This window comes from Gymnodraco acuticeps, unplaced genomic scaffold (genome assembly GCF_902827175.1).
Source record: "Gymnodraco acuticeps unplaced genomic scaffold, fGymAcu1.1, whole genome shotgun sequence".
NCBI lineage: Eukaryota > Metazoa > Chordata > Actinopteri > Perciformes > Bathydraconidae > Gymnodraco > Gymnodraco acuticeps.
The window spans coordinates 1,026,939-1,048,365 of NW_022990016.1; the positions used below are offsets into that span (position 1 = coordinate 1,026,939).

Consider the following 21,427-nt stretch of genomic DNA (forward strand, 5'->3'; position numbering starts at 1 on the left):
CCTGGTCTTTACATTATAGTGCATGCACAGCTTACTCCCTCAAACACATGAATAATTCTCACTCATCAATGTTTGGGGAAATCTCCTGAGCATCCCACTGAATATCCTGCTCTTATTGTCTCAGTGTCCTTTTTTATTTCATCATATTATTGATAACTTTGTTGGACGGTTAAATAGATTTATGTGTCAATGTATGTGCTTTATATGAAAAGAAAGAGGCTATTTCAGGTTATTTCTCTCTCTCTCTCACTCGGGATTTCTTTCTATAATTGACACAGCCACACACACTCAGACGTGGGTGGTTATGTGTGTGTGAGTCACACTCATTAAGTCGTTGTGCAGAGATCTCCCTCTCTCTCTCTGCACATCCATCAATCACTCTCTGACTCTCCATCACTGCATCTCTACTTCCTGCTGCACTGACACACAAGTCGTGTATGAAACAGCATCAGCATCCGATGTCTGGTACCATAGCAACAGAGAACAACCAATGAGGGGGCTCCTCAGGACAAGGCGGCAATCTCTGGGTCAATAGCATCATGGTGTTTTTCACTCTTTGAAATGGGGTTTATTGCAAATAAATACATTTTCTTTCACTGGATTTTGACCTGGATTAAGATTATTGTATAGTCCATAACATGTGCATTCAATGTAAATGTGTCTCTCGCAATGGCATATTATAGAAAAATAATACATGACAAGTATGCATTTTAAAATCCTGCTACTTTATATGTCCTTTATTTGAAGGTGAATGCAAAACATATTTAACTATGCAAATTCATTACAGATCAAGTGGGCGTAATCATTTAATCTCTTCATGATCATTTCAAACAGTTGAAATATACCCTTTGTTGCCTTGATTTGAAAAAAGGCTAATAATAGGAATTAGTCTAAATTAAATCAGTCATATGTACAAAAGTCAAAAGTCAAAAAAGCTTTGCTCTCAGGCTGTAGCCTACCCTTTTTTATTCTGGGCATCGATTGTATTTGAAGATGTATAGCTTCTATAATTACGTAACAGGCAGTCTATGGTTCTGGCTCGTGTGTCCTTATTTCACTCCATGGTGCACTAATTCATTCATTGAGCTGCTCACTAACGTGGATATGCATAGAAATACAGTACACAAAACAGTCCTATTTTTTTATTTTCTTACTGTAGTACTTGGTTATTATTATTGTATATCAAGATGTATTTATAGTCTCTATATGTGGCGAGCCGTGAGTTTTATACCTAGGCCCTCTGACCCCCCCTTCCCTCGGAAAAAAAGAAGAGATATTACGTCTCAACGTAGACTTCAGCGGAATATCAAAACAGTGGTCCGGGGTGCAAAACGCATCAATGACAGCGACCCTCTACCACACAAAACAACACCATTTATATAAACACCTATCATGACAGGGCACCCACAGCCAAGTAGCGATTACAAATGAATTAAGACGGCACCGCGGCCCACATTGAAAATGACTTAGGCCTACCTTTGATGATCAAATCACTCAAACACAAAGTCCATCCTCCTGTCATTTTGGATGAAGCACTTGATGGCGGGGTCATGCAGCTGATCCTTTGCCACTCCAGTTTATCATTGTAACTCAATCTTGAAAATGACTCGGTTAATAATTTCGCAACGATGTCCTCACTATCACTGAAGTGAGCCATCATGAACGAACTTATGCTAATCATAAATCTATCGATCATAAATCTATCGATTAGATTTATGATTCAAAAATAGTAAAAGTAGGATAGACATGTGGATATTATCCGGCTGAACACAACGTGCATTTATCTAACAGGTTCGTTTTCCACAGACCTTATTTAGAGCTATTTTCCAAAACCCTATGGAGAAATCCCACTGCTTTCTGTCGAGGGAATCCGAGCGCAGCTTACTTCCGGGTTTAGGACGCGTCACTGTACCACTTGCATAGACCTCACAGCGGGCGGAACTTGTCATAAAGTCCGCGAAAAATAAAGCCCGCCCATTTAGAGGGAAGATATGATTGGTCAATTGTACTGTCATTTGACATTACTCTCTCGTTGAGTTACTATAGCGGGCCCTCTGTGAATGTAGAGAGGGACCAACAAGCCCTCCCGTCTTCACATAACTCGCAGAGACGGCATTTAACCCTTCACATTCCAACAGAAACTGAACAGGCAGATTCGAAGGATTTATTTCTTTGGAAATATTATTTTAAATACAATTAAATCAAGTTATTTTGGTAAAACTAGTGAAAAATGTAACAACAAAAATATATAAAAAATAATATTTAAAAAAAAATGTTTTTTTTTAATGTTTTCAAATATTATTTTTTAGAATATCTTAGAGGGCCTAGAGGGCCCTGGCGGCTCGCCACTGATATGTATGTAACAGACAGTCTATGGTTCTGGCTCAGTGTGCGTGTGACCTTGTTTCCCTCCATGGTGCATTCATTCATTAATGGAGCTGCTGACTAACCTATTTTAAAATGTTTTTTTCTTACTGTACTTAAACTGTACTTGGTTATTATTGTGTCAATGTGAGCTCCGTGACTGCTGCTGGTTCCTACGAACGTCCCTCTGCGTCACGGCCGTCAGTAGTGAGTGTGTTCCGGGCCGTTTGAGGACACCGAGCCGCCCGGAGCCAGACAGCACAAACACCGAGAGAGAGAGACAAGCTCAGACTAGGCTTTACATACACTGTCTGCTGCAGGAGAGAAGGCGGCGTGGGCGCACTGTGAACACAAACCCTCCTGATATAAGAAAAACAAATGTAAAGAGGTGGACAAACTGTCAGAGAGAGATAAACAAATGGTTATGTTCTGCATGCAAACGACTCTCTTGTTAGGGTTTATATACAGTCTATGGTCCAGTGAAAGTACGGGTGGTTTCGTTTGTAAACTGGACACAGCTTTTACAGAGGATGTTGTAGTCATTTCAGGTGACATGCATGCACTCGGTTACCCAGTGGCACCACAACTTGAAGCTAAAAACAAGAAGCCGGCGATGAGCCGGATCAAGTTAGCTCAGAGAAGCTATAGGCTAACCGGAAGTTGGGTGGTGTTTTCTCAAAAATAAAATACAATCTTGGCTAGACAAGATAAACTTAATTACTCTTACCCAGACAAAAGGTAAAGCAAAGAAATACAATTATTTAGAGGTTTCAGAGTTAAACATACAGTTCTACAAAACATAAAATGTTGATCTAGAAGAGGACTCTTACTGTATTGCCTCAAAGTTTAAACCCCATATTCAGATAATTATGTGGATCCAAATGTATTCAAAATAACACATTTTAACACGTATCTTTATTTATATTACCCACCTGTTTCCCTCAATATTTTGACTCAGTAGTACACACACATTTAACGTTTATTGTCATCGAATGTTTTATTTTGAAAATCCTCCCAGAACTACTATGTTCTGCTGGTTTCACTTGATGCTCGTTGAGAAAAGAGAAAGCAAAAAGCTCCAGCAGGCGGGCGGTAGAAATGGAGAGCAAAAGGACTGGGAGGGAGAGCGAAAACGCTGAAGAGACATGGCGTGGCAGCAAGACAAAATAACAGGATTTCAGCCCAACACAAAGGAGTTATCTGAAGAACAAAGTAAAGCTTGACGAGTCGAGCTAGCGTTTACTGACTGGAGGATTTTCATTTCGCTTTGCTTTGGTCTCACCGCGTAATCAGTGCGCACTGTGTGTTGTATCTGCAGAGAAGTCTGTAGCGAAAAACACAGCCTGGCAGGATTAAAGGTAACAAATAAGTCACTTGTGTTTACCATCATTTACCCAGGACTGTTTTTACAGATGTACACCGCATTGAAGTTGCAAAGTCGTTATGAGTAACGTTGCTGTGTCTATTGTCTGCTAGCTGAATTGGCAGCTTTGTTCCCGAGTGCATGGCAACACTCAACTCGTATGTTTGCCATCATTGACACCCTGTTACAGTCCTGTCATGCGGCATCGACCTTCTCGATTAACAAACAAAGCATTTCTTGGAGTGGCTAGGCTAACTTACTGTTAGCTGCTTGCACTGGGGATGTGACAAAGTGCCACATGGGGCTCTGTTGTAACCAACCTGTCAGTGTCTGCAGACCTGCCCGGGCATGCCCTTGGACACAAAGCTGTGCGTAAAAACAGTATCACAACATTTCTGCTGACATGAAACTATAGTAGGCACACACATGTTTCTGATTTGTGTTGACATCCATCATCATATCAGGATTGTAAAGCTATTTGTGTGCATCACAAAAACGAATTGTACACAACAAGTTTTGAAAAAAAAAAATACTCTGATTATCTTTATGTATATCTGCTATCTCGTATTTCTTTATTTTATTTACAGCGTTACTTACTTGTGTTGTATCATATTATCCTTATGTGAACTCTTCCAGTTCCTATCCTATCTCGTGATTCACTCTTATTACTGTTGCTGCTTTGACACCTGCATTTCCCTATGGCGTTTAATAAAGGTTTATCTTTCTTATCTTAATTAATGAACAAAGCACTAGGCTGTATTTGCCTTGTCTCCTCAGTACTGATGTCTAACTCTTCTTGTCTTGCTTTCAGTATGAGTCGAGATGTGTGGTCAAAAAAGAAAGCCAATGCCAGTGATGACAATGGTTGGGCTGAGAGGGTGAGTACCTGCCATCATGTCCTCGTAATCAACAATGTAGGGCAGAAATAACCCCAGAATGAAGACATGAAAATAAAAACAGTAGACATGACTCTGAGAAATGTTACCTTAGGGGAGGTAGACGAGAAGATGAATATTCAGTTTTAAATACTACGTCAAGGGAAAGAGGGTATTCCTTGGTTTATGCATAGTGAGTTTTACAATATTACTGGGAAACTGTAAGTGAACAACCCTTTTCTTCTCCACCCCCTGCAATTTCATTAAGGCAGCAAAGAGCCTGAAGCAGATCACTAGTCATTGTCTAATTAGGTTCAGGCTGGACTGCCAGGCAAAGCTTTAACACAGCTGTGAGAGAGCTGCATTTAGCCCCAAAACTACATCTCATAATAACAGTAGTATCACCATTCAGACAAGACAGTAATCCTACAATAGTTATTCTTGTAACTGAAGCAGAACACTTTAAACCCTAAGTTACCCATGGTAACATACATGTGCCCCTATTGTCATACATACTGATCATTAAAACAGTGTGGCTTGGTGCCAGATTGTTTATGTAGGTACTATTCTCATCATCAACTTTAAATTCCCACTGGTATAATTGTCCATGTTTTACTGTATTTTCTGTTTTGCTTTTATTTTACATTTTAAATTTTCTTTTTCAAATTGTTTTATTTTAACCGATGTGAATTTCTTGTCAGCTTTAATTCGAGGGAATTTCATTAAGATCACTGTAGATGTTTTATCTGTTTATTTTAATATTGTGATGTTGTTTTTGTTGTTCTGTAAAGCACTTTGGGCAAATAAAGTGTATTATTATTTATTATTATTATCATAGACAAAGGCATTTTGATATTCCTAACAGCATTTCAAGACTAAATATTTCCTTTGAAAGATGTATTATTTTATGGCCAAACTTTTTTTGGCCATTATTTTGTTACATTTTTTTAATTTATATGTACATTTCCTAGATATCCTAGATTGCCATATGAGCTGTGGGATTCTGCAGGCACAGTTGTAAATCTTTTTCTCACCTTGCCCTCCTTTTTGTGTGCAGGGCGGCTACATGGCTGCCAAACTTTCTAAACTGGACGAGCAGTTTAAATTGGACGCCCCCAGAGAGAAGCAGAAGGACGGGTCATGCTCCACTATTTTCAGCGGAGTATCTATCTATGTTAATGGATACACGGGTAACACTACGCTACAGCACCTCCATATTGTCACACTAGTTTTTCTCTCTTTCCCCCTCAATAATTAATCAGTCGTTCCTGAAGTCACCCGAGCGTCAAAAATACATATTTTCCCTCTTTTGAGTTGAGCAAACATATCACCGTAGAGAAGGAACATGCATCTGCTCAGGAGGCTCGTGCTCACTCTCTGGCAGGTGTAGTTAGGTAGAAATAAAATAGTTCCCACAGCAAACTTCTCCCCACAAGGTTTGTGGATTATGCTGAGCAACTCTGTGAGAGGCATTGTAGATGAGTTTTTTATTAAGGCAAACATCTCAAGGGATGATATCTCTAACATTCGGCACTACAAAAAACTAAATCCAGATGGTAAACAGAAAAAAGTCCAATATAACTGTAAAAATAGTTTACAAGTGTTTTTCTTTTTGTTCCTTTCACATGATGTTTCATGTCACAACTGACTTTATTTGTTTCTCATGTAAATGTTTGCTGTGTTTGTGATGTTTTTCTGCAAGTCTGACTCTTGTCTTGTGTGGACCATAGAAATAGATTATTTGGGTATTTTTGGTTAATTTTTCATTTGTCTGTTTGTGAGCAGAACCGAGTGCGGATGAGCTGCGCAGGCTGATGATGCTGCACGGCGGTCAGTTCCACATGTACTACTCTCGCTCCAAGACCTCTCACATCATCACCAACAACCTGCCCAACAGCAAAATCAAGGAGCTGAAAGGGGAAAAGATCGTCCGGCCGCTGTGGATCACTGACAGGTGAGTTCAGTGGGACAAGAGAATATCTTGCTATCCCCCTTGTTTATTTGTATAGTTACATTTATATTAGGTTTAAATACTTGTCTTTAGCATCCTTTTTTAATGCAACATTATTATTTTTTGGTTATTCTTATATATTTCTTTTTTTTTTTACCTACTTTGCAACTTATTTTTTTAGATTGTTTTTGTTCACACCACCAGATACCAAAGCAAATTCCTTGTATGTGTAAACGTACCTGGCAATAAACTTGATTCTGTGTTTATGTTCTCATTTGTTTAAACAGTATCCAGGCTGGGTGTCTCCTGCCCTGCCTGCAGTACCAGCTCTACAATCAGAAGGGCCCGCTTTTCCCTGCTATGATTTCCCGCCAGACGCCTGAGATGGCAGGGCCGAGCCATCAGAAGCTCCACCTGCCGCAGCGCAGCATGCAGCGCTCTGTTCTCAACCAGGAAAGCCAGAATAACTCCCTCCCCCCCCCGAACCACAGTCGACTTTACCCAGACAACATCCAACCTCAGTCCGTGCAGCAGAGCTCTGCTGCTCGCCTCATCAACCCACAGCCAAGCCACTTAGCATCCACTTACCTCAACACAGATCCCAGGCACATAAGCCCCTCACACACCCACCTGCTGTCCAACCCCAGCCCCACAAAACCCCCCCTCAAGCCCCCACTGTCCCCTTTACAAACACCTCAAGCTAATCTGCAGCACCAGAGGGCCGGTCAACAACAACCTCACAGCAACTCTTCTTACAACAGCAGCTGCAAGGAAGTGGAGTTAAAGATGTGAGTATGGAAAGTTAATGAGCCATAAAATGGGAACTCCAAGGAGTTTGAAATTTTAATAATGAATATTTTGAGACCTGTAGTTCTATAAAATCCAAGTTATGGAAGTTGAATTTACAGATTTATTTTATTACATATACAACACTCAATACCTTATTACATAAATAATTTAAATATTTAACATTTCAAAGTTGCTAAATAAAAGTCTGTTTTTTACCCTTCATGCTTGGGCTTATTACCTGACCAAATAGCTTTAGACAATGTTTGATCATAAATACAATTTATGAAAGGTCATGGAAATCCACTGGCTTAATTGTGTAGGAACACAGTAAGAGGGAACGTTTTTCATTTAAATGAGATCGTTGCACCCATTGTAACATAATGTCTTACTAAATGAGCCACATTCTCTTTATCTTTTTATCCCACAGAAATGGATTCCTGCAGACCTCATTTGATGTGATGAGCCATTCAAAATTAAAAGAAATGCAAGAGTGTGGCAAAGCAGCTCCTCTCCCGCAGGTGGTGAAGGAAGCTCATCTGACGAATGGACACTCTCACCTTGTTAATGGTGCCTTAAAGCCAGAGGACCTGCTGTCCCCTGCTCAACCCTCTGATGACACGGAGCTGCCTCAACGCAGAGTCAAGAGTTCACACGATAAACCTCACAGTCCTCCAGGGCCGTTTCAGACCAAACCCGACCCTTATGAGTTCCCCCAGAGTCCTCCAAAGCAAACCGAGCAGTCTGTGGTCTCTCTGAAGCAATCCAGTTCACATGAAGCCAACGAGAAGAGACTTAAACCTCCACCACCCACCTACCAGGAGGCTTTAAAAGCCACGGAAACCCACCTACTCCCAAAACAGCTCCACCCATCCCATCCAGTTAATTCACATCCAGAAAAGACTCCTCTGTCCCCCGCACATCGCTCTCTTTCACATTCTCCTGTCCGTCTGAACGGGAGTCACCACAATGCCTTTTCATCTGCCTCGCTAAACTCAACCAACATAACATCCAAACCTCATCATCTCACTGAAAAGTCTCCGTCGCCGTCTAAGTCCTCGGTGCAGCTGATGGCCCAGACAGGCGGACTGATCTCTGAGTATTACTCTCACTCACGTTTACACCAGATCTCCACGTGGAGGTCCGGCTTCTCGGAGTATGTCAATGAGCTGCACAGTAAGAGGAAAGCAGCGGGGGGCGCCTCCTTCCCAGGGAGGGAACGATTGAGGAAATCGGTGGCCCAGCGCTCAGACAGAGGAGGTAAGAGAGGAAGGGTTGCTTTTTGCGTTTCATGTTAGTATTTTCTTCCTCACTGGGACATGTCTCCATGCTTTAATGTTCAAAAAAGTCTTTATTTTTCTCACACTGCCTGTGCTGCAGCACCTCTTTTCACCCTCTGTCTGAAACCAGAGTCCTGTCTGCAGCTGGCCGGCTCTGTTGTGATTGGTCAACCTCTTGAGTTTTTAAATGTTACCCCACTGCTGCAGTTTTGACAACTTACAGCTGCCATGTCGTTTTGCCCTTTAGCCGTTCAGTGTGACTGAGGGGGTTGTGTGCCGGTGGGAAAGTGACGTCTGTGCATACCCTCTATATTTAGGTGTCTTGGTGACTCAAAGGTCTGAGACACATAACTTCAACTTCTCCTGTTCATGTTCTGTCAGAGACGGAGTGGCATTCATTCTCGCTATGGGTCTTTTTTTCCTGACTAGAATGTCAAAAAATGCTATGAGAACATCTTTAGAGTGGTGTGGTTTCTCATCTTGAATTGACAAACCAGCACAAATAAGGACTATAAATACATGTCCTTGTTCTAAAAGATAAACAAAATATTTGCTCTCTGAATTAAGATATTAATATATGTGTCTCTGCAAATTAAATGATCATTAATCACTAAGTTACAGAATTCATGAGTACTCCGGGGATCATTAGTTGTTGCATTCATGTCGTGATTTGCGAACCCTTCCTCTGACTTGTTGCTTTTGTTTGTGTGGTCAGGTACGTCTGCACCCACAAGTGTCAAATCGTGTATTTTTCACGTGGACATGGACTGTTTCTTCGTGTCTGTGGGGATCCGACATCGACCAGAGCTCCAAGGTAAGGCTCCTCTTTGTCTGTATTGAAGTGTGAGCTGTCAGCGAACCGGTTTATATTCAACACAACAGAACAGCCTCACACGTCCACTCGGTCTCCTGGTTGATCTCATGGTTGTGTTGCAGGGAGGCCAGTAGCTGTGACCAGTAGCCGTGGACAGGGCCGGGTCCCCCTGAGGCCCGGGGCCCAGCCTCAGCTGGAGAACCAGTACTACCAGAGGAAGCATGCTCTCCCTGGTGAGAAGCACATCACACACTGCCTGGGTGTCATGGAGCTTTCTGCTGACCTTGATTTTCTCTGTGTGCTTCCTGTATTATCCTGACACTAAATGTACGTTTGTTCTGCCTCTCAGAGATGGAAGACGAGGATCTGGACAGAAGTCCATCAGAAGACAGTCCTGTCCCCCATACTAACGGAGTGGATCAGGATACTGCGACTCTCTCTAGGGCAGAGATTGCATCCTGCAGTTATGAGGCCAGGTAGGATATGAATTTTCATTGATATTATTTTTTCTGGTGTTCATTGTAGTGATGTGTCGGTCGCGACTTGTTAAGTAATGCAAGACAGAATGATATGATGATCTCCTGCATGCAGTGACATGTAATAATATCCAAGGATTAGAGACTATTGGATGCTGCTGTTTTGAGCATTGCAATATATTTATTTTCATTATGTTATTTATTTATGATGATTTTTAGGCTCAGCAAAGATTTGTTGTCAGTTTGTATAGGTGTTGCTATCTGCTGTTTTTAGCGTGGTTCTACAATCAGAGAGTTACAAGGGTCTGTAAATGCAATGAAAACAATTGGCCACAGCAAATCATTTAATATTAAAAATGTAATTTTTACTTTTGAATACTTCAGTACAAAGTCAAAACAGGGCTAAATTTGATTGAATTATAAAAGGTATATTTCGCAGATAAACCTAGTAACCCCGCCCCCTTCAAAAAGAACGGCTCTTTTGAACGGCTCTCTCAAAGGAACGGAGCCATAAGATCCGGCTGCCTTCAAAGAGCCATAATTCCCATCACTAGTTCATTGCGTAGCTTCAGCTATTGTATTCTGGGGTCGCTTTCTCCAAACTGGGGGCATGCTGTCCATGTTACAACCCCATACAATCAAATATGTCATATATTTATGGTAGGGTTATGAAATTGGAAGTATAATAAACACGAGACATTTAAAGTTTTACTAATAGTTTAAAGAATTTATACATTTTGTGCAAAAATGACAAATACAGTTACTTTAATCAACTCTTCAACTTTATGAGGTCTCTATGCTTATCGCTCAACTTACTGCTATTGTTTTGTAAAATAATGAAAGAGAACACAAAGTCTCCCATCACTGTAAAACAGTAACATTGAGAGGTGTTCACTCATTCAAACCTCTTTGTCTTTTTAATTGATGTATGAGTGTCTTCAACCATCCTGTGCTGGTCCTTGAATCCTATGTTTGAGAAGGTGTGGGAACTCCATGTTTTGTACTCACTGTAAGTGGTTCCCTCTCACAGGCAGGCGGGCGTGAAGAACGGGATGTATTTTGGAAAAGCCAAACAGCTCTGTCCCTCGCTGCAGTCGGTCCCGTATGATTTTGAGGCGTACAAAGAGGTGGCTCTCACCATGTATGAGACTCTGGCCGGGTAAGAAGAACTCCCTGCTCTTTTCTCACTCACTTCCCTGTCCTCTTACAGGCACAATGACATGAGGCACGCCTTCTCATTGAATTTGTTCTCTGCAGTTACACCCATGACATCGAGGCTCTGAGCTGTGATGAGCTGCTAATTGACGGTTCTGCTCTGCTGGCCGAGCTGCGCATCGACCCTCAAGATCTGGCCCGCACCATCAGAGCCGACATCAAGGAGAAAACGGGATGCTGTGCTTCAGTGGGCATGGGTGAGTTTCTGTGGGTCTGTACTGTAAAATACATCAAGACAGTGTTTCTATTTGATCAGAATCAAAATTCCTGAGCTCTGTTAAGCGCCCCGATAAACATTCCTGTTTGTCATCTTGCAATATACTTATTTATAAAAATAGTTATCACCGCAATAAACCGTATTTAATTTTGTCTTAACGTACATTATTTAATTTCATATTCTGTTCTTTTACATATCATGTTCTATTTACGTGTATATAGACTTTTTGCACTACTTTGTATTTTTGTATTTTATTATATATGTTGCGTTGTTGGAGGAGCTCAGGTCAGAAGAATTTCATTGCCATTGTACATATGACAATAAAACCTTTGCATCTTGAATCGTTATTATTCCCACAGCGGGAACATTTACAGTGTTAGGGCAAAAGTGGCATAGCAGGTACAAAAAGAGTAAGCTAACGTATTAAATATAGGGAAGGAAAGCACACATTAGTAATAGAATCAAAATGAAGACAAATAAGTAGACAACCATGGCTAAAAATGAGTATCGGCAATTAAAAATAACAAACAAGTGACATAAGTTACATATTTAGGTGTTGAGACATTATAACAGTTTCACAGTTACAGACTCAAACTGCTCTTCTGTTCAGGGTCCAACATCCTTCTGGCTCGGCTGGCGACCCGAAAGGCCAAGCCGGACGGACAGCACCTCCTGAAGCCTGAAGAGGTGGATGATTTCATCAGAGAGCTGCCAGTGACCAGCCTGCCAGGTACACAGCTCCACCTGCTGGTCATGACCGTACACATACAGTGTTTCCTGTAGAAAATATTTGATTGATTGTTGTTTTTTGTATCCAGGTGTGGGGCCTGTAATGGGCAGGAAGCTGGCAGGAATGGGTGTGCGGTCGTGTGGGGATCTCCAGCAGGTTTCTCTGTCTCAGCTGCAGAAGAAGTTCGGACCCCGGACCGGACAGACTCTGTTCCGCTTTTGCAGGGGCCTCGACGAGCGGCCCGTCCGCTACGAGAAGGAGAGGAAGTCTGTCTCTGCTGAGATGAACTACAACATCCGCTTCACTAAGGTTAGACCGACCTCTCTCTGTCATGTTTCAGTTATTATTTCTGTAGTTCTTTATTTGTGCATACTTAAAGAAAAGAAAGACATGAGCAAATGCACAGGTGGGCTACTGTATATGATCGCTATCAATCTAGAAAAGATTATTTCAAAATATCCCCAGAAATAAATACAATTTCTAGTTATTTACTACTAGTTATACTAGAGATTAAAACACCAAAGAAGTGAAAATAAATAAAAACAAGCATTGCAAATAGAAAAATGTGTACTGCTTTCATTCACTGTATTTTACTTAAAGGGATAGTGGAAATGGAACCTCAAATAGTTTGGTTTGAACTTATATACAAGCATAATTACGTACCAAAACAATCACACCTGATTAAAAAAATATAATAATTGCCTTACGCATGTTAGAAGCACTTTATTGCAGCTTCCCCGAAGTTTTTTAGAAACGAAATGTTCGACTCAGCCAAACCGGAAGTGACGAAAACTCAGGAAGACGATACGATAACAAACCATGGCGTCTATGCAGAATGAACGTGGAAGGGCAAATATACCAGACAAAGAAGAAGGATTGTACGAGGTATCCAGTGATGATAGCGAGTCAGAAACATCCTCTCGGCTTTCCTACGAAAATGTCGTTTTAGGAACTGAATCTGAATCCGGTTCAGTAAGCGACGATGGGGACAATATTGAGCCAGACGATGGACCATTACGTCCTTATTTGTTCGAGCCCGAGCCCGAGGTGATGGTTCACGGCATGGGCAATGGCGAGGATGACCAGGACCAGGCGCCAGATGATGCACCCCTACGCACAAATAATCTTGACTGGTAGGTCCCTAAGCATAGCTCACGCATCTTAAGATCACCTGTAGCCTTTACAAATATTAATCATTGTTAACCAGTTAAGCCCGAAGGTCCCCCCAGTGGACCCCTCCCACCGTTTTTTCTCTCTCACATGTCTCAGGGCTTCTTAACATTTATGAAACTATTAATGTTTCATACCCTTTTAAAGGTAAGAAACTCCGCTAACTGACAATAAGAACAATTGTTAGCTAGAAAAAACACAAGAGTAATACCAAGCCTTTGAATTAGCATTGAGCGAAACAATGCTAACTAATGCTAACGCTTTTTTACACACAACACACGGTAGAAATGCCCTTATTACTATCTTAACTGCACAAACAAGATATACGATTTAAAGCTGAGACTCCACAGATTCCACACATGTAATGTCATCACTGTAAGACCTCGAATTCCTGGAGCTATCAGCCAGAAAAGAGAAAGTAAACAACATCCTAGGATAGCCAGGCTGCCTGTCAAGTGTAGGCTGTACTCACAGTACTGTTAGTCTATCATGTCTATATGATGACTGTAGTGTACACATTCGACACTGTGTACCGGATAAATGGCGTTGTACAAAATGGTACAGGCTAATGATGCATTAAATCAACAAGAAAACATAATAAAATACTCACTTCTTATGTATTCCACTTTCAATTTGAGCTAGAGACCGAGGAATCTCGAAACAATCGTCAGTAAAATGACGGGAGCACACGACTGCCGAATTACTCGTCAGCTTCGGCTCCGTGAAGTTTGCCCGTGTTATCTGAACAAATTTCACCCACTGACGACGAATGGCTGGGTTTCTTGGAAACGCATGCGTCGATACGCCATTCTCTGCATTTGCTGTCGCACTACAGCCATACAAAACACATCTATTCACCATAATAAAGGTCGGCTATTCACATGCAAATGCTATTGAATGTCCGCCATTGTTTGTGCCCGTCTTCCTTTGCTCTCGCCATCACCCGAAGATTCCCGACGATTCCCGAAGTATTTCGTTTCATTGAGAGGGCGCAGTAAAATTGAAAATAAAATGAAACTAGGCGCATGAAATTAAAAAAAATTGTTTATTATGCTTATTTTTAATACAAATACATAAGTTAAACCCAAAATTCGCGGATTTCCACTATCCCTTTAATTACCTGTGCTACCATCACAATAATGATTTTAAGATAAAATAAGAAAAAGTGACTGCAAAGATTCTTATCTTCTCCCCATTTCCCACTGTTCTCCAACCCTCTCTCCCCCTCCCTCTGTGTCCAGGTTGACGAGGCTGAGTCTTTCCTCAATAACTTGTCCATGGAGGTGCAGAAACGTTTACAAGACGCCGGGCTGCGGGGCCGCAGAGTGACCCTGAAGGTCATGGTGCGCAAGGCTGGAGCGCCACTGGAGCCGGCTAAATACGGAGGTCATGGCATATGTGACAACCTCGCCAGGTGAGAGAGCGACCGTCAACAATGCTCTGATCAAACAGAACCGCTGGTCAGAAGAACCGGACTGTTGTCAGCTGATCGACCAGTGACCAGCCAATCACTGTCGTATGTAAGAGTACATCATGTCGTTGGTGTGGAAGTTCTTCAGTGTTGCCAGGAGGACATAAAGCTGACACATTAAAATCCTAAATAAGCTGTGTAGAAACAACCTGTAAGACAAGAAGGTTCTGTAAGCTGGTGCCGTTTGGGAGAAAAGTATTTTTTTTAATAGTCATGGACGTACAATTCAATTTCCATTTTTGTATTTTATTTCTAAGAAAATGAAGAAAACAGAAAATGGAGAAAATCTTAATTCGGCACGTCAGCTTTAAAAAAAAAAAGAAAATTGAAAAAAGTGCATCTGTACCATAATCCCTGTGTGTGATTTATAATGTCCTCTCTCCATTGCTCTCCGTGTCCTCCGTCAGGACTGTGATGCTCGCTCAGTCCACAGACAGCGGTCAGCTGATCGCCGCTGCGGTCATCAAGCTGTTCCACGCCATGAAGCTTCAGGTCCAGGAGATGAGGGGGATCGGCATCCAGGTCCAGCTCCTCGACGGACACCACTCCGGCCCCCAGGACTCCGCGGGCCCCGGGTCTCGCTCCATCAAACAAATGTTTCTACGCCAGGGAAGTGGCAGATCCAGAAAAATAGGTCAGTGTAAAGTCTCTGTGTTTCAGGTTGTATCTTTGTTGTCGTCTGTGTCGTCTATAACAGGGGTTCCCAAACTTTGCCATGCCAAAGACCCCATATAGCATTATCATCTGGCGGGGACCCCCCTGTTGCAATTTTTTTTTTAAATGATCAGTACATTATGATGGATAATATGACAAATTAATCATACAGATTAATACATTTTCTTAATATATATTTGTATTAATAATTAATAATCAGTTATTCTTCTAAAATGTTTTGTATTTATCTTTTGTTTGTCATTTATTACATTCATTGTGTCTTCTGTTATAAACATTCTTAACACAATATTAAACAGTAATATCAACAGTAAACATATTTTTAAAGCATTTTTAAAGTGATTTCTGTCTTTATAATATTATATAATTTTGAACAGTAATATGAACAATTAACATATATTTTAAGCATTTTTGAAAGCTACTTATGCCTTAATAATATTATATATAATATTCAACAGTAATATTAACAATAAACATATTTATATTCATATAAACATCAATATTTGCTACATCCGTGCTCTCATCCAGCTGCAGAGCGAAATATTCACTAGCTCTCACTTGCTCCAAAAGCTGAGCAGATACTCAGTTTCACTCTTAGTAGCGGCAGCTCGATTCTGATTGGCTTGAAGGGCGGTCGTGTTATTTAAAAAAAATATATTATATATATATATATATGAATAAGTAAAAAATATGAAAAGATTGGCATCAAAGGACACATAGATTGATAGATATGCAGTTATTAATAAAATCCCAAAAAAAAATGTAACTTAAAAAAAAAGAATTCCCCTTTCCCTCAAACTTTGCATGACCCCCTTGGCGCCCCCTGGCGGCCCCCCGGGGGGTCGGGGCCCCCACTTTGAAAAACACTGGTCTATAACACCCCTTGTTGTTAAATACCAACCAACTATGTGCAATATATATATGCCGTTAATAACTGTGCAATATATACCTGGCTGCTAAATCCTCAGAACTGTTACAGGATGTGTTGTTTGTAAAATGTGTAACTTATTAAAACTTTTTTTTATTTGATTATAATTTGTTTATCTTTAATACTTTTGTATGCATGCTTCCTAGGTAACATTAAGCTGGCTCTTTTCTGCTGTAACGATGTAAATGTCCCCTCTGTGGGACGAATAAAGGTATTTTGGTTCTGATTCTGAAATCTATTCTGTTTAACATCAATGTTACAGAACTTGCAGACGACCGCTCACATCAGGAGAATTCTTCCCTAAACGTGGGCCCGTCCTCCAGCTCCACTCCTCGTCCTCTGTCCTCCCCCGAGCCGGTCCCTGGGACGAGCAGAGACCAGCACGCAGGCAGACACACTCCCAAAAACTCCCGAGCACGTCTCAACTTCAGTATCGAAATCCCCTCCCCTTCACAGGTAAGGACTTGAAGGAGATATCTTTTCATCATTAAGATTGTATTGTATATTTTCAAAGACAGGAAACACAACAATACAAGACAAGGACAGGGCTCACACACATGGTGAGGGGAGGTTACAGTGTTATGTTATGCATGCTCATGGTATCATGATTTACTCCATAACAAAAATATACTTTCATTATTATTTATTTATTCTATTTTTACCTTGTTCTAAATGTATCCTTTTTGGTTTTGTGAAGGAGATATCTGAGTGATTGCAGGAGCTGAACGGTTAAATGTTTTAAACAAGTTGTGTCGTGGCTTCCTTCCTTGTTTTCTATCAAGCCGATAGACGCCCTAAACAGACATTTCCAACTCGTTTTCTTTCCTTTATATTTGTGTTACTTACAGTTGATGGTTTGGATGATATTATGCAATGGGTTTGTTCAAAATAAAATAACACACTTTTACACATACAACAAAGAAAAGAGGCCTTTACAATAGTCAAAACAAAGAGGCAAAACTCAAATAAAATGAAAAACAACTTAGGTATTCTTTCTTGCTTTCTTTCTTTGTTAAGGCTTATGTAGCTTGGTAACCTAAATGGAAGTTGAACGGTTAAAAACTGTGCCTCGGTGGAGTCTTTCTAACAGGTTGCCCATCTCTGTCACTTTAGCGCAGGCCCCGTGGGAATTGTAGTCTTTTATAGTGTGTTGACTACAGACGTCACGATTAGGTGGCCTTTTTTTTATAAAAACAAAATGCTGGCTCTAAAAACGTGCGTTTCCTCCCCAGGTGGATCGCTCTGTGTTGGAGGCGCTGCCTGCAGATCTGAGAGAGCAGGTGGAGCAGTCGTGGACCAACCGGGACAGGACCTCGAGCCACCGTCGCCCCCCCAGCCCGACGCCCCCCCGCTCCTCCCCCCCCCGCCTCCCTCTGTGAGGTCTCGCCCCCCCTCCCCCCCTCGTCCTGCTGCCTCAGCGCTGTACACGCCCCCCGCCGGCACGCTGCTGCTTCAGCTCCCAGACCAGCCCGACAGTCCGGGGATTGTTCTGGAACTACCACACTTCTCACAGGTAGGAAGGCAACCCATTGAGATTTAGCCTTTAGGACATCATCTGCATTGCATGGTAAAAAAATATTAATAAATCATGTCTTTAAGAAGCACCTTTTATCCGTCACAAATTATACAGAAAAGCTGTAATTTAAAATGTAACATATAAAATGTCACCTATTAAAAAAGAAATACTGTCAGTAATATTTAACTAATTTAATAATATATTACATTATATATCATTCATTTCATTCTGTTTTTGGTCAACGGAATTCAACCAAATTACGAGAGTACGTCTATAACAACTGTCCAAGAGCGTGATTTAAGAGGCGCTGGATTATTTACTTAATATCAATATTTCTATCTTTTACAGTAAATTCCGTCTAACAGTTTATTGACAACTGTGGTATATAGTGAAACACGTTTGCGACTAGTTGTCCTGTTTTACTAAGTCTTCCTGCTTCCTGCCTGCAGGTTGATCCGGACGTATTTGCCGCCCTTCCCAAAGAGCTGCAGGACGAACTGAAGAATGCCTACAACCGAGTAACACATGTCCAGCCTCAGGCAAAAATATGTAAGTCTCCAGGGGGATTTGTTAGGAATGAGTTGAGCTTTTTTCGACTATTAATATAAGCAGCGATATTCTCTTTGTCTCATGTTTTCCCTGTTGGTTTCTCAGCAGTGGAGCAGAAGAATCCTCTGCTGCAGCTCAAACAGCCGGGAGTTGGAGTTGGTCGGGTGAAGCGGCGCTACAAGAGAAAAAATGCAGGGAGTCCCGTTAAAAAAGGTCCCTCGCCTGTAAAGAGACGAAACACGACAAACAGCCCGGCCAAAACCCTGCCCCCCCCTCTAAAACCACGGGAACCAATAAACACATTGAAGGTAAGTCAAGAACAGTTTCCTTCATAAACACGGTGGCAGTGTGTGAAGATAATTTATGGCTCACACCTTTTTTTTTTTCCTTCGTAGACGGAAAACGGTCCCTCCACGTCAAACCCTAAAGCAGACATCGCAGGGTCCAAATTCATCCCCCGCCCTGCTCCTGTGCTGGCCGGAGCCTACGACATGACGGACATTAGGACGCTGCTACGGGAATGGGTCACCACCATAACAGGTATACTGTGAAGCAGAGCTGCAATGGTTAACATATCACTTATTTGATCCACAGTAAAATAACACAAGTATTTTTTATGCATGAAATCAGAATCTGAAATATGGAGATATCCTGCTTTTTGTGTTTTATATGTTTTTATATCATGATGAACTGAATATATTTGGGTTTTGGACTGACAACAAAAGACGTTTTGAGAAAATATTTAGGTCTTTCAGAGAGTTGGATTTACATTTTTGACTATTTTCAGCACCAAACTATCTAGAAAATAATCTTAAAATGTGTTAGTTTTAGTCGTACAGTAAAGAACAGTTGTCTCATAGTGCCTACTTATGTAATTACCTATGCTGTTATGCATTTTAATCACTTTTTTCCACTTTTGTTAGAACCCATGGAGGAGGACATCCTGCAGGTGGTGAAGTTCTGCACTGATCTGATCGAGGATAAAGATCTGGAGAAATTGGATTTGATTATAAAATATATGAAAAGGTAGGTACCGCCCCCCCCCTGCATTCCCCCACATCCCCCCGCCTTTATGTTCTTATTTGAATGTATTCCTTATCTCTGGTGTTTTCCCTGCAGGCTCATGCAGCGGTCGCTGGAGTCGGTTTGGAGCATGGCTTTCGACTTTATTCTAGACAACGTGCAGTTGGTAGTGCAGCAGACGTATGGTAGCACCCTGAAGGTAGCATGAAGAGGAAGGTGCACTGTGTTCACTGTGTGTTACCATGACACCCTTTTTGTTTTGTTACTATCACAAGGACATCTGCAATACAAATGATGACGTCTAAATGATGCTTTTCCTGCTCAACACCCTGTTCTCAGTGGCGAGAGTAAGACACAATTTAACGACTTCACACACTCGACATGTGAAAGTGTTACAGGAGCCATAACAGTATTAGACAAGAGTGTGTACAGTTAAGTGATTTCGGTACTTTTCTTTTAAAAGGAACACAAACTTAAAAGCAGGACAAGTACTAATAAACTACTCACCAAAACTCAGAATAGTGATAATTGTAGCGCTTTTTTGAAAATCCATCATTTTCCATATGGAGTTCTTTTCTAAATATATAAAGTTTTATATACTGATTTTTGCAGGCGGAGTTTTAACTGTTTCTTATTAAAAAAAAAACAGGTCTTATAAGATTTAAAATGTCCCTCCTGATTTCCATTATGTGATCCGAAGGTTTGAATAATGTAAGTCACAGGCACATTTCTATGTTTCTTTTGCAGTTAAATAAGGTTTAAAATGAAAACATAATCGTCATGTTAAAACACAAAGCACCTTTTAGAGATTTCAGAATCGGTTAGGGTTGTAGCACTCCTCAGACTTAGGACTTATGGATAAAGGACAAAACATTTCCTTGGTGCTCCGAGCTACTTGGACTAACCTGTGATGTATCTACTACTGCTGTCTCAAAAAAAGCCAACAAAACATAGTCTGCTGCATACAGTAGTATCTATTCCTCTTCTCTTGCAAAAAAAAGTGCCAAACCTTGTTATTATAGAATGTAAATAATGTTTTTAAAGACACTTGTTTAAAGAAAAATATGTACGTGGAGGATTTACCTCTTGTATTGTTTACATGTAGTGAATTCTTAGTAACTGTCTCTAAATTGTAAAATCTCCTCAATCTCTAATTGTTTGTAAGTGTTCCAACATGGAAGCTGGTCAAAGCACTTCCTGTGAGGTTAACTGTTGATTCTCAGTAGCACTCTGACTCTGCGGATGATGACAGGGGTTATGGTGATCAATAAGTAGCCTACGCAGTTGTTTTTTTCACTAGCAGATGAGATGTCCCTTCAAGATAATGTAAGTTTCATACAGCCTTTGTATCTGCAGAAAATCTTTTCTAGTGTTCCAGCTTAGTCACAAATCTGAATATTGAGATAATGCTGGATTTGACCAGGTGAGCTGATTTTTAACTCAATGTTTGTACTTGTGTACTTCATTCAATGGAGACGTTTCCTGATACATGTGTATGGCTTGTGGCTACATCATTGTATTTCTGTGATTTAACGTTATGATTGGTGATTAGAAGTACTCAGCAGATGCGGCTGGCTGGCTAGCTTGTGATCTCACCATGCAGGACATTATGTACGTGTGGTTGGAAAGGTTTCTCAAAGCAGTATCCCCAATATGCAAACCAAATCAATCGTTTATGTTTTCAACTTGTTGAAATGAATGTAATTCAGAATGTGTAAGTCTCCGCTCACTTTCCAGATGTTTGCTTCTCTTCACCTGTCATATCTTTCTGGAAGGAATGGCCAGGAGTTAAAACTGGCCAGTCTTGTCTTCTCTAAACTGGCTTGTGCCTGAAGACCTGAAGCTGTGAAATTGTTTGTAAGTTTTCTAAAATCTTGGTAATAAACTGTAAATTCTGTATTCATTGATGTGTCTTTGTCATTGATTATATATATCCTGCATTTTAGGATGGTTTCCAACCATGACTATGTCGGTTCTTAAAATATTATTTGAAAATGGTGATTTTACAAATTAAAAATATGAACAAA

The 21,427-nt window shown here is 40.9% G+C and overlaps 1 protein-coding gene across 1 annotated transcript; it reads left to right on the forward strand.

The window, feature by feature from the left end:
• The first annotated feature begins 3,432 nt into the window (after positions 1–3,432).
• On the forward strand, positions 3,433–21,303 carry rev1 (REV1 DNA directed polymerase). The gene is given in 23 exon segments (XM_034213803.1): positions 3,433–3,722; positions 4,539–4,605; positions 5,660–5,792; positions 6,388–6,556; positions 6,841–7,341; positions 7,770–8,599; positions 9,335–9,433; positions 9,556–9,666; positions 9,783–9,909; positions 10,940–11,068; positions 11,167–11,321; positions 11,952–12,071; positions 12,160–12,380; positions 14,483–14,655; positions 15,120–15,346; positions 16,575–16,768; positions 17,545–17,670; positions 17,673–17,825; positions 18,278–18,377; positions 18,483–18,685; positions 18,773–18,917; positions 19,301–19,403; positions 19,497–21,303. Coding segments are annotated over 22 exon segments (4,197 nt in total). The 5' UTR covers positions 3,433–3,722; position 4,539; the 3' UTR covers positions 19,609–21,303.
• The last annotated feature ends 124 nt before the right edge of the window (positions 21,304–21,427 follow it).